We start from the raw sequence: 14,137 nt of genomic DNA, 5'->3' as shown, positions 1-14,137 counted from the left end.
TGTACGTTTCCAAGATCTATGTTTAATTAGCTTGAGTCAATTATTTTGGGGTGAAAAAGTTCCACAGCTACTCTTACAAGGGTGGAAAGCTTTTCGCCTTGGTAAGCTGTTTTCCACGGTGAGGAATAAACATAGTAAAATGCTAACATATGCTAATTGGAGTGCTTGCATTTCCATTTGCCCGCAGAGAATAGTGAGGTTCATTAACTGAACAAACAGAACCTCCTCTCTCGAAATATCACTTTAATTAAGACCACGAACATGAATACAAGGCGTCAAGGGAAGGGGGGCTCAGCTCCAAATGCCACACCTGGATGGGAGCTAGGGGGCCTGTGACTTCTCTGTGTGCCCTTTTACATCTTACTTCTCAGGGAATTAGCTCATACTATCAACAGATGAGAGCTGGCCACTGGCCAGAAATGAGCAGGGTAATTAGGTCGTCCTATGGCTCAGATTGAAAATAATTCCGTTAATAAGGAAACGGGTGTCCGTAGAGAGCATGGGGGGAGCAGGCTAACCTTCTCTGCGGTAAGGTGATCCATAGGGACGGCTGAAGGGGCAGTCGTTTTTAGGTCAGCATGGCTTACTTTCAGATGAGTGAGGAATAGAGCTCTGTTCTTAATATAGAGTTGTAGGATTATTCTTACTCTCTGCTCCAAGAACGCCTGTAAAGTTATTTTAATTTCATTAAAGCAAACATATTCAGTAACATCAAATCCATGCCTTTACCTGGAGACCAATCCAAATAGGATTATTTCAGTTTCTTTTAAACTTCTGGTTTAAGCTGGTGAAATTTTAGTGAAATCATAGTGTGATTGGTGAAATTGTGCTTATAAAAGGTACAAAATCTCGGTTCTGTTACAGAACATGATAATATACACAGAACAGCTTGTGTCACTTCACTGGTTGGTCATCACATTGGGAACTGTCCACGGCCATGGTGCTGAAATTGTTTTGACTAGTGACTATTTTCCAGCCAGCTGCAATTTCTTAAGTTATCCACCAGAGGGCACATCTGACACTGCTTAATGAAAACTGGTGCAGTGTGTTGGATGAATGTTTTTGAGGCACCCCTCTTACTCTCCAGGACACACACACAAATCTTAAACCCACATTAGACACCCCTTAACTCCTACCCATGAGGTACTGAACTGGCTAACAAGTATAAAGCTTGCTTAGTAAATACATGGAAACCTACCAGGAAACAAGATGGTAATACAATAGGCATTAGAAAAGTACCCATGAGAAAAGGATAGTAAGTACAAAGTTATTACCTAGTAAGTTAACTGAAATGCACTAGGAAAGTAGATGGTGAAAATATCCTTACTTAGGATGTACCCTAATAAATGGTGAAGTACTAAGTACTTCAGTAGTACTAAGTGGTTATGTAGGAAGTACTTATTACACAAAAGAAAATATAATTTAATACTCGGAAAGAATATGGTAATTTGAGTTTTGAATCAAAAAACATTTTAAGGCGGACTATGTATATTGGGTTAGAAAGAACTGGGCATATGAATGGCTTTATTTACAGTCTTAGTATATGTTTGGTACACACAAAGTAATAATTTAGTACTATGAATGAGTATTTATTAAGGATTCTTTATTAATATTTGTGGGTACCATAATCTATAGCAATGCACCATATTTTATAAACTTGAATTTTGTATGCAACATCTTACATGTTACATTACACTAAATAATAACTATAGCTGTCAAATAACTGTAGTGGAGTAAAAACTACAATATTTCGGGCGGATAGCTCACCTGGTAGATCTGGCGGCCCATGTACCAAGACTGAGTCCTTGCTGCAGTGGCCATGGGTTCAAGTTCGACCTGCGGCCCTTTGCTGTGTGTCATGCTCTCTTTCTTTCCCCCCTTTCCTGTCACTCTTCAGTTGTCACTATCAAAAACCTTCAAAAATAAAAATAAAACAATAACACATATACATATATTTTACACTGAAATGTAGTACAGTGGCCTCAAAGTAATACAATAAAGTACATATATAAATAGTAAGTAGTAAGTAAGTAAGTAAGTAAGTAAATAAAGCAATAAAGTAATAAAGTATAAATAAAGTACCTGAAATGTATGCTTAGGTAAAGTACCTGAGTAAGTGTACTTAGTTACAGTCAATACTGCTTGGGGAAGCATCCCTGTATGACAAAGTATTATGGACAAATTAATTATATAAGTAATTTACCACATTCAAACAGGGTTCCCTGGTTTTTATTTTATATGGCAATCAAATACTAGATAAAATTGTACTAGTCACAATATACAGTATGTGCTTATGATGAGCATTTGCAACATCTTCTAACACTGGCATAGCAACAGATTCCCAGCAGAGGGCATCATTGAGTAAGAATCACTGAACACCAAATAAACAAGAGAGGAAGAGTAAGTTCATTGTGCTTTGTAGGTGGAGGAGGTTACCATTAAATAAGTCAAAACAATGTCAGACAGAAAAGGGGGGAGAAAAATAAACAAGGGTGTGCAGGTGGGAGGGGGAGAGAAACTTGCAGTTCTCTCTCTTTTCACACAAAACCACATGAAACAGCATAGTATAAGTACTACTCATCAAAATAAAATAAAAGTTCTGTTCTATATGATATATATATACATATACACTTATATAGATATAGATAGGTGGATAGATACAGCTACAAATCTGTGCTTTGTTTGTATTATAGAGTATAGGGTGTAAATTGGAACTGAATTCGACTAAAATCATTACACTGCAATAATTTACATATTTTCATTTGGAAATGAGAAGGTGTTTGTTTGGATCATATAATCTAAAAAAGTACTTGGATATGCACAGCTATACAGTATGGACATGACATCATCGAAGCTCCTATTGAAAAATAATACATCAAAACAAAGGGCAAATAAAAAACTGTTCGGTTCAGTCATATTCATGCACTTCATTGACAATAATTGAATATGATTTCTGCAATGTGTATATTTTTTGTTTATAAATAATACTTTTTTCACTGTACTGTTTATCCAGCTAAAACTTACAATTTGATTCATGATACAGGAGAATATCAAAACAAAACATCCAAATACTTTCTTAAAAGTGGTAATGACTGTATAGAAAATTCAATACAAAATAAAGAATAAAATATGCATTTTTTTTTAACAGAAGAACAATTTTGTACAAATGAGCCACTAAAAATGAAGGCTGAAGAGTAGGATATTAATGATAGGTCTGGATAGACAAGGTGGCCCTCAAAACACAGGAAGTCAGAATATGGCTCATCACCTCCAAGTTTTTCAACAACTAACCACTGTCGCACAGATAACAGCATATCAGCTTAACAACAATATCAACAGGATTTAACAACATGTAATTATGAGGCACTAGGATGTGTAATAAACTGGTAGAATAACTGAACAAGGACAGCAAAATGTCTGTTACCAGTATACTCTGTTAAAGGTCTGTTTTCCAGAATAAAGATGTGCAGAAGTTGTCGGAACACACGTGGAGTATCATATGCCTCCATGTTTTTTGGTAGCCTATGTGCCTGTCTGTGGAGGCTGTGTTCTCGTTCATAATGTAACAAACAAGAACTTTCTGAAGTTAGTTACAGGAAAACAACCAAGCAGGCTGATTGAGATCTTCAATATGTTGTAGAGACCAAAACCACAAACAAGAAGAAAAGAAAACAAGACACAAAAGCTAATACAAAAGATAACAAGGAGCGACTTCAACTTGGCAATGCTGTGTTGAACACTGAACTGAAACCACACAAGATATAGCAAAACCTCTGCACTATAATCATAATCTCAGGTAGGAGGAGAGTCGTTATTGCCCTCATCTCTCACCAGTGGTTGGATTTTTGAATAATAAAGTTGTCTGTGGGTCCTGATGTAAATCATGTGGGCAGAACCATAGAGCAACCCTGCACTGGTGGCTCATAAAGGGTTAAAAGCTCTGACATATAGCCAGTGGCAACTAAGCACAATCGTGAGGCTATTGTACTTTATGTGGATGTTTTACTTTATGCATCTACTCCACTACATTTCAGACAGTCTCTTGTAGTAGACGGGACAGGGACATGTAAAGAGTGCAATCTCTTTTTTTGGGCTGACTTAAGTTTAAACTGAATTTAAATTGTATTGTATGCTGCAGTTTTTTATGGGTGATGTAGAGATCACTGACAACAATCAAGGCCTGAAGTACAAAGACCTTAATTTGCTCCTGATTAAACTGGTTATATGTCAGTGTTGTTATTCATTTTGTATTGTAACAACTTTCACTGGTTTTTGTCTTTTGTAACCTGGATTAAAAACAACAATTGGGCAGTAGCCATTATTCAACTTTTTGTCCTTTGGCTCCTCTGTTTCATGTAAATGTGCACTTAGCAGCAGAAAAAGTCCCAAGTGAGAGGAATGCTATCAAACAGTGTTCAATACTGACTTAAAATGAAATATATTTCCAAACCTGTTTCCACACAGAACACCAAGCAATGGATTCAGGTAAATGGAAATACTAAATACTTTTCAGTTTGATTGCACAAGGGCATCCGGCTCATTTCATTTTAACATAATGTCAAAGCAATACCTGTCAAAAGCTAATCATGTCATTCACATGGATATGAAACTCAATTACATCATGTAATATCCCCCAGTTGATTTTCTATATCACTTAACCAGGAGTTGAAACTTATACAAGCATGCAATGGGCAAGAGGCAGGGTGCAAGCTGTCATTCTATAATAGGTCACACTGATACCTACACCACTGACATACACTGATCAGCCATAACATTATGACTATCTGGGCACCTTGGTGGTCATAATGTTATGCAGCCCAATACACAACAAACTGTGACACACTGTGTGTTCTGACACCTTTCTATCAGAACTAGCATTAACTTTTTCAGCAGTTTGAGCTACAGTTTGAACTCTGTTGGATCACACCACAGGGGCCAGTCTTCCCACCCCATGTACATCAGTATGCCTTGAACGCAGATGACCCTGTCTCCATTTCCCCTCTTTTCCTTCCTTGGACCACTTTTGTTCGGTACTGACCACTGCAGACCGGGAACACCCCACAAGAGATGCTCTGACCTAGTCGTCTAGCCATTTCAACTTGGCCCTTGTCAAAATCGCTCAAATCCTCATGCTGCCCATTTTTCCTGCTTCTAACACATCAACTTTGAGGACAAAATGTTCACTTGCTGCTTGATATATCCCACCCACTGACAGGTGTCATGATAACCAGATAATAAATGTTATTCACGTCACCTGTCAGTGGTTGTAATGTTATGGCTGATCAGTTTATTTTGCTATATAATAAAAGCATAAAATGCATTTATACATTGCTTATTTCCTTTAAGATTATTAGTTCTAAATGAGTTTTGAATGTCTTTGCTTTGAATGTTACTTTAAGGTTGTCAGCCTTAGTTAAGTTTCTTGAGCTTTGGTTCCTACCGGCCCATTGGAATGGTGCAAAATCCAGATGTCAGTGTCTGGACTAGATGGAGGCATCCACAATCAGCGATGATGTCCCAGACAGCAGATGAAGCAGCTACACGTTGTCAAAAATCAGCCTGCATACAAGTGTGCAATACAGTTATCATGTAGTCCTAAATGTTCCTGTTTCACTGCCCATCATATCAGACCAGGCTACATAAACAGCCCTCTGAAATAACTACAATAAACATTTCTTAAATAAATTTTTCCTTTTTTTATTTTGTTACTTCAATTTCAAAACAATACACTTTTGACATTTGACATTTTTACAGCACATAGCCTACAAATCTGCAGCTGTGCATGTTGCACTTCAGCCGACAGAGGTGGGCGGCACCTCATTACAAACAACCATACTTCACATCATCAGACACAGCGTTAAAGCCTCACTGCTTTTGCTTTACCACGTCTCAAAGCAGAAATAACACGCAATTCAACTGCATTGCAAAATCTTAATGCTAACCAGCTAGCTTCAGGTAGCTAACTTACCAGGATTACACACTTCCTCCTGACCAGCCACTCTACTGCTCAGTGGGTTTCTCTCTCCTTTCACCTCTTGGAAATGTTACGTTAGAAGTTTCTTATTTTACTCTCAAACACCTGTCTGAGCTGGGTGCTCTTCGGCTTGCGAGGCGTTTAGGGAACATCTGTAAATTGGGGCTACAGAAAAGAACCTGTTATATATAATCTGTTACAACTGCCTATCCTGCAGAGGGTCTGTCAAAACTAAACAGTAACACCTTACTGCTTAATATATGATTCAATCGATAACCCTGCAGGCAATATTTTAACTTTAATAATCCCTTTTTGAGGTCCACAGTTTGATTAAGCTCTATAGCAGCGTTTTAGTCTGTGGGGTTATTGGATTGCACTGGACTACTATATTGTAGGTGTACCCTAATGCCCCAAATAACATGTGTTACTACGTTGTCCACCTTGGGCATATGATAGTAGCCTACTACTGCTGGGTCAAGTCATGTGTTAGCAAATAGCTATGACTTCGGCTCAATGAATTTAAACATACTACCTAATTAAATAATCATTTTACATGTGTCACATATTTGGAAGCATCTCTCATCAGGAAGTGAGTTTCCTCTAACAAGCATTTACTATCTCAAATGTCCCCCGACCCCTAGGATGCTATCCTAGTAAAAATGTTCAACCTATAGACATTTACATGTCACTGTACTGTGAAAACGTATTGTTACTGTACTATGTGTTGTCTCTGTCACACGGTGTCACTGTTGACCACTAGTACATAATGCAGCTCTCTCCTCTAGTCATGACACACCCATTTGCAAAGGGTGTACGACACAGCTTTCTGGAAGATATGTTTTTTTATCTTTACGTGAACAACACGACCCTCAGATATGTCCTCAGAGATTTAGTCTGATCTCAAAAATCAACAAAAATAACACGTTTTTAGAATCTGGAGTTCTGTTTTCTGCAGACGAAAGGATGGATCTCTGGGCCACTGTCTTTGTCCTGTGTGCAGTATGGCCCAGCGCTTTGTCTGTGACACGGTACTCCATAGCCGAGGAGATGGAGAGGGGCTCTGTTGTGGCTAATCTCGCTGCGGATTTGGGACTTGAGCTTGGAGGTTTGGCACAACGAGAGGTAAAACTTGATATCTTCCATAACAAGAAATATCTAGATGTCAATAAAAAGACAGGGGAGTTGTATATCGTTGAAAAGATGGACAGGGAATATCTTTGTCCGACGAAAACAACATCCTGTTTTCTAAAGCTTGATGTTATCATAGAAAGTCCCTTACGTATTTTCAACATTGAACTTGGAATAACGGACATAAATGATAACGCTCCACATTTTCGACGAGACCGGGTAGAGCTTGACGTTTCAGAATCGGCAACACCAGGAGAGAGATTCTCCCTGCCTAATGCTGTGGATCCAGATGTTGGTATAAATACAATTAAAACATACAAACTCAGTGTCAGTGAACATTTCACCATCGAGATCCAGACGGGCAGTGATGGGACCCAATATGTTGATTTGGTATTGACCAAGTCTTTAGACAGAGAGGAGAATGCTGTTCATAATTTAATACTGACTGCTGTGGACGGCGGGGTCCCTGTGCGCTCCGGCACTGCCAATATTATTGTTAGGGTGCAGGATACAAACGACAATCCTCCTCGGTTTGACAAGCAGACTTACTCAGTTAATATGACAGAAAATTCTCCGATAGGAACCGTAGTGATGAGGCTTAACGCTACAGATCTTGACGAAGGTCTAAATTCAGAGATAGTGTACTCATTCACCCTTTATACTTCCGAAAAAACCCAAGATGTCTTTGCATTAAATGCTAACACAGGTGAGATTACCGTGAAGGGTACTATTGACTATGAAGACATGAAATTGTATGAGATGCACATTGAGGCCAGAGACAAAGGGACACATCCCTTACTGGGGCAGTGTAAAGTAGTCGTCCACGTGATGGATATGAATGACAATTATCCAGAAATTACCATACAGTCTGTTAAAAACACAGTGGACGAAAACATTCCAGTAGGAAGTGTCATTGCACTGGTAGGAATAAGCGACAGAGACACTGGCGATAATGGAAAAGTGAGCTTATCCATAAATGAAAACCTGCCTTTTATTCTTAATAAGTCATCAGATAGACCGATGCATTACAAGCTCATAGTGTCTGAACCCTTGGACCGGGAATCAGAGCCTGAATATGACATCACACTCATTGTGACAGATGCAGGGACGCCTCCCTTATCTGATAATGAAACTATACATCTGCATCTATTGGATGTTAATGACAATGCGCCACAATTCCCTCTGTCATTTTATACTATACGTGTGATGGAGAATAACGCACCTGGGGCCTTGCTCAGTTCCCTCACTGCGTTTGACCCTGACCTCCATGAAAACCAGTATCTAGTTTATTTCATCCTAGAGAAGGAGATAGCCAACACCTCCATGTCCATGTTGTTCTCCATCAACCCAGAGAACGGTAATCTTTACGCACTGAAAACTTTTGACTATGAGATCGAGAAGGAATTTCTTTTCCACATCGAGGCCAGAGACTCTGGCTCTCCTCCACTCAGCAGTAACGTGACGGTCCACATCATCATAGTGGACCAGAACGACAACGCTCCGGTTATTGTCTCTCCGTGGCGCGCCCATGGCTCTGTGGTGGAGGAAAAGATCCCCAGATCCACAGATAAAGGCTCTCTGGTTTCCAAGGTGATAGCCTTAGACACCGACTCGGTGCACAACTCTCGGATTACCTACCAGTTTCTCCAGGTGACTGACGCCACCTTGTTCAGTCTGGACCAATACAACGGAGAGATCCGAACTATGAGGATGTTCAGTTACAGAGATCCGCGCCACCAGCGACTGGTTGTTATTGCCAAGGACAACGGGGACCCTGCTCTCTCTGCCACAGTCACCATCAAGCTGTCCACAGTGGAGACTGCTGTTAAGGCCTACTCTGACATGACTGAGGTGCCTCTAGAATACGACATCTTTTCAGACCTGAACCTTTATTTGGTCATCGGTCTGGGCTTGGTGTCATTTCTCCTGCTGATCACCATATTGGTCACCATTGTGCTCAAGTGTCAGAAACCTAAACCCAGCAAAGCGGCTCCTCCCTGCAGGAACAGTGTGATCAGTGAGAGGAACTCCACCATCGCAGACTCCACTCTGGTCTCCAACGATGCCTACTGGTACAGTCTGTTTCTAGCAGAGACCAGGAAAGGAAAGCTGGTGGTTAGACAGCCTGTGCCAAAGGGCTCCAGATACATCGTGTCCAGTATACCAAGAGGCACAGGACTGACTGACACTAGTGACTCAGCACCTTCTACACTGCAGGTAAGAATACGATGTACACATTTGTTTTTCTATTGATCAAATAATGCCATTTAATTTTTCACTATACCATAACTTTGGTAAAATAAATCATTAAGTAAAGAATGTCTGCAGCGGCTTAATCTTAAACTAATTTCTTACTTGTGAACACCTGGGTGTCTTTAGCTACTATATCACAGTTGTGAGATCTGGTAATATGCAAAGAGTGGCGCTGTTTACTCGGAAAAAATCCCAGACCATGAACGCCATGACAGTGAATCTCAGTCGGTGAGGCATACATTGAAACAAACGGACAGCTCCGTGGTGCTGAAACTCGAACCAGTGTCAAGCAGCACTGCTTAGCTGTTAATTTCGACTAAATCTGTTTGGGATTTTAACTTCACAAATATGTTTTGATCGAGCTCGAAACAGCGATTTTCCACTAGCGGAAAAATGTATTTTATCGGCTGAAGCAGTTCTAACGTTGTACCGGCGCACAACAATGGGGTCCTTTTTAACAATGCAGTCCTACAAAAGGTACGTGCTACTCGTTATTATTTTTTCTTTCGTTGGTAACATATCATCTTCAGTGACTCATTATTCAATACCGGAGGAAATGAAAGAAGGATCAGTTGTAGCAAACCTTGCTACCGATCTCAGCTTGGATGTTAAAACACTGAATCAGAGGAAGATGCGTCTGGACATCATTGCAAATAAGAAATATCTGGATGTGAACAAAGAGACTGGTGAACTGTATGTTGTTGAGAAGATTGACCGAGAATATATATGTCCTGCAAAGTCATCTTGCTATCTCAGACTAGAAGTGATACTAGAAAACCCACTACGAATCTTTAATATAGAACTAGAAATTTTGGATATGAACGACAACGCCCCGCAGTTTCGAAGAGACGCCATACATTTAGATATATCTGAAGCTACACCAAAAGGAGAGAGATTCTCTCTCAGCAATGCAGTTGATCCCGATGTTGGAACTAATTCAGTGAAAACATACCATCTGAGTGAAAGTGAACATTTTAATATTGAAGTTCAGACCGGAAGGGAAGGGTCAAAGTTTGCTGATTTGATATTAAAAAATAGTTTAGATCGAGAGCAGCAGGCAGTTCATAATTTAATACTCACAGCTGTAGATGGAGGCACACCTGCTCGTTCTGGTACTGCAAGTGTTATTGTTCATGTTTCAGACACTAATGACAACGCTCCTGCATTTGACAAAGTGAGTTATAATATAAAAATAATGGAAAATTCTCCCATAGGAAGCCTTGTTATTCATCTTAATGCAACAGACTTAGACGAGGGGTCAAATTCTGACATAACATACTCATACAGTTTATATACATCAGAGAAAACACAAGAAACATTTCATCTGAATCCTTCGACTGGTGAAATTACTGTTAAAGGAATGTTAAATTATGAAGATTTCAAGATTTATGATATGGAAGTTATAGCAGCAGATAAAGGAGCCAATAGTTTATCAGGACAATGTACCATAAAGATTCTGGTTGAAGACATGAACGACAACCACCCAGAAATATCTATTAAATCATTTCAGAGTCCAGTCAATGAAAACATAGAATTAGACACAGTGATAGCAGTAGTTAGTGTCAGTGACAAAGACTCAGGAGACAATGGAGTGGTTGATCTTCATATTCCAGATAATATGCCTTTCAAACTGAGGGAATCCTCTGATAACTATTATGAATTAGTAGTGTCAGAGCCGTTAGACCGCGAGAAGGTCCCAGAATATGACATCACGTTCACTGTTACAGACAGAGGTTCTCCTCCTTTATCTGACAATGAAACTATGACGTTAGAACTGCTGGATGTTAATGACAATGTTCCACAGTTCCCTCTGTCATTTTATACTATACGTGTAATGGAGAATAACGCACCTGGGGCCTTGCTCAGTTCCCTCACTGCGTTTGACCCTGACCTCCATGAAAACCAGTATCTAGTTTATTTCATCCTAGAGAAGGAGATAGCCAACACCTCCATGTCCATGCTGTTCTCCATCAATCCAGAGAACGGTAATCTTTACGCACTGAAAACGTTTGACTATGAGATCGAGAAGGAGTTTCTTTTCCACATCGAGGCCAGAGACTCTGGCTCTCCTCCACTCAGCAGTAACGTGACGGTCCACATCATCATAGTGGACCAGAACGACAACGCTCCGGTTATTGTCTCTCCGTGGCGCGCCCACGGCTCTGTGGTGGAGGAAAAGATCCCCAGATCCACAGATAAAGGCTCTCTGGTTTCCAAGGTGATAGCCTTAGACACCGACTCGGTGCACAACTCTCGGATTACCTACCAGTTTCTCCAGGTGACTGACGCCACTTTGTTCAGTCTGGACCAATACAACGGAGAGATCCGGACTATGAGGATGTTCAGTTACAGAGATCCGCGCCACCAGCGACTGGTTGTTATTGCCAAGGACAACGGGGACCCTGCTCTCTCTGCCACAGTCACCATCAAGCTGTCCACAGTGGAGACTGCTGTTAAGGCCTACTCTGACATGACTGAGGTGGCTCTAGAATACGACATCTTTTCAGACCTGAACCTGTATTTGGTCATCGGTCTGGGCTCGGTGTCATTTCTCCTGCTGATCACCATATTGGTCACCATCGTACTCAAGTGTCAGAAACCCAAACCCAGCAAGGCGGCTCCTCCCTGCAGGAACAGTGTGATCAGTGAGAGGAACTCCACCATCGCTGACTCCACTCTGGTCTCCAACGATGCCTACTGGTACAGTCTGTTTCTAGCAGAGACCAGGAAAGGAAAGCTGGTGGTTAGACAGCCTGTGCCAAAGGGCTCCAGATACATCGTGTCCAGTATACCAAGAGGCACAGGACTGACTGACACTAGTGACTCAGCAGCTTCGACACTGCAGGTAAGAATACGATGTTCACATTTGTTTTTCTATTGATCAAATTATGCCATTTAATTGTTCTACTATACCATAACTTTGGTAAAATAAATCATTAAGTAAAGAATGTCTGAAGCGGGTTAATCTTAGACTAATTTGTTACTTGTGTACACCTGGGTGTTTTTAGCTACTATATCACAGTTGTGAGATCTGGTAAAATGCAAAGAGTGGCGCTGTTTACTCGGAAAAAATCCCAGACCATGAACGCCATGACAGTGTATCTCAGTCGGTGAGGCATACATTGAAACAAACGGACAGCTCCGTGGTGCTGAAACTGGAACCAGTGTCAAGCAGCACTGCTTAGCTGATCATATCAACGGAATCTTTTGGGGGTTTAAATTGCACAAAAATCTTTTGATCGGGCTCGAAACAGCCATTTTCCAAGAGCAGAAACATGTATTTTATCGGCTGAAGCGCTTCTAACGTTGTACCGGCGCACAACAATGGGGTCCTTTTTAACAATGCAGTCCTACAAAAGGTACGTGCTGCTCGTTATTATTTTTTCTTTCGCTCGAAACATATCATCTTCAGTGACTCATTATTCAGTACCAGAGGAAATGAAAGAAGGATCAGTTGTAGCAAACCTTGCTACCGATCTCAGCCTGGATGTTAAAACACTGAATCAGAGGAAGATGCGTCTGGACATTATTGCAAATAAGAAATATCTGGATGTGAACAAAGAGACTGGTGAGCTGTATATTGTTGAGAAGATTGACAGAGAATACATTTGCAATACAAAATTATCTTGCTACCTAAAATTGGAAGTAATACTAGAAAACCCATTACGAATTTTTAATATAGAGATAGAAATTTTGGATATGAACGACAACGCCCCACAGTTTCGAAGAGACGCCATACATTTAGATATATCTGAAGGGACACCAAAAGGAGAGAGATTCTCGCTCAGCAATGCGGCTGATCCTGATGTCGGAACAAATTCAGTGAAAATGTACCATCTAAGTGAAAGTGACCATTTTAATATTGAAGTTCAGACTGGAAGAGATGGGTCAAAGATTGCCGAATTGATCTTAAAAAAGAGTTTAGATCGAGAGCAGCAGTCAATTCATAATTTAATACTGACAGCTGTAGATGGAGGCACACCTGCTCGTTCTGGCACTGCAAGTGTTATTGTTCATGTTTCAGACACTAATGATAATGCACCTGTATTTGACAATATGAGCTACAATATAAAAATAATGGAAAATTCTCCCATAGGAAGCCTTGTTATTCATCTTAATGCAACAGACTTAGACGAGGGGTCAAATTCTGACATAACATACTCATACAGTTTATATACATCAGAGAAAACACAAGAAACATTTCATCTGAATCCTTCTACTGGTGAAATTACTGTTAAAGGAATGTTAAATTATGAAGATTTCAAGATTTATGATATGGAAGTTATAGCAACAGATAAAGGAGCCAATAGTTTATCAGGACAATGTACCATAAAGATATTGGTTGAAGACATGAACGACAACCACCCAGAAATATCTATTAAATCATTTCAGAGTCCAGTCAATGAAAACATAGAATTAGACACAGTGATAGCAGTAGTTAGTGTCAGTGACAAAGACTCAGGAGACAATGGAGTGGTTGATCTTCATATTCCAGATAATATGCCTTTCAAACTGAGGGAATCCTCTGATAACTATTATGAATTAGTAGTGTCAGAGCCGTTAGACCGTGAGAAGGTTCCTGAATATGACATCACGTTCACTGTTACAGACAGAGGTTCTCCACCTTTATCTGACAATGAAACTATGACGTTAGAACTGCTGGATGTTAATGACAATGTTCCACAGTTCCCTCTGTCATTTTATACTATACGTGTAATGGAGAATAACGCACCTGGGGCCTTGCTCAGTTCCCTCACTGCCTTTGACCCTGACCTCCATGAA

The 14,137-nt window shown here is 40.2% G+C and overlaps 1 protein-coding gene across 1 annotated transcript; it reads left to right on the top strand.

The window, feature by feature from the left end:
- The first annotated feature begins 6,735 nt into the window (after nt 1-6,735).
- pcdhb (protocadherin b) lies at nt 6,736-9,421 on the top strand. Its single transcript, XM_051418891.1, has one exon. The coding sequence runs from the start codon at nt 6,938-6,940 to the stop codon at nt 9,353-9,355; it is 2,418 nt and encodes an 805-aa protein (XP_051274851.1). The 5' UTR covers nt 6,736-6,937; the 3' UTR covers nt 9,356-9,421.
- The last annotated feature ends 4,716 nt before the right edge of the window (nt 9,422-14,137 follow it).

This window comes from Dicentrarchus labrax, unplaced genomic scaffold (assembly GCF_905237075.1).
Source record: "Dicentrarchus labrax unplaced genomic scaffold, dlabrax2021, whole genome shotgun sequence".
Lineage (NCBI taxonomy): Eukaryota > Metazoa > Chordata > Actinopteri > Moronidae > Dicentrarchus > Dicentrarchus labrax.
Note: the sequence above shows the minus strand (reverse complement) of the source record. Positions and strands in the feature narration are given on the sequence as shown.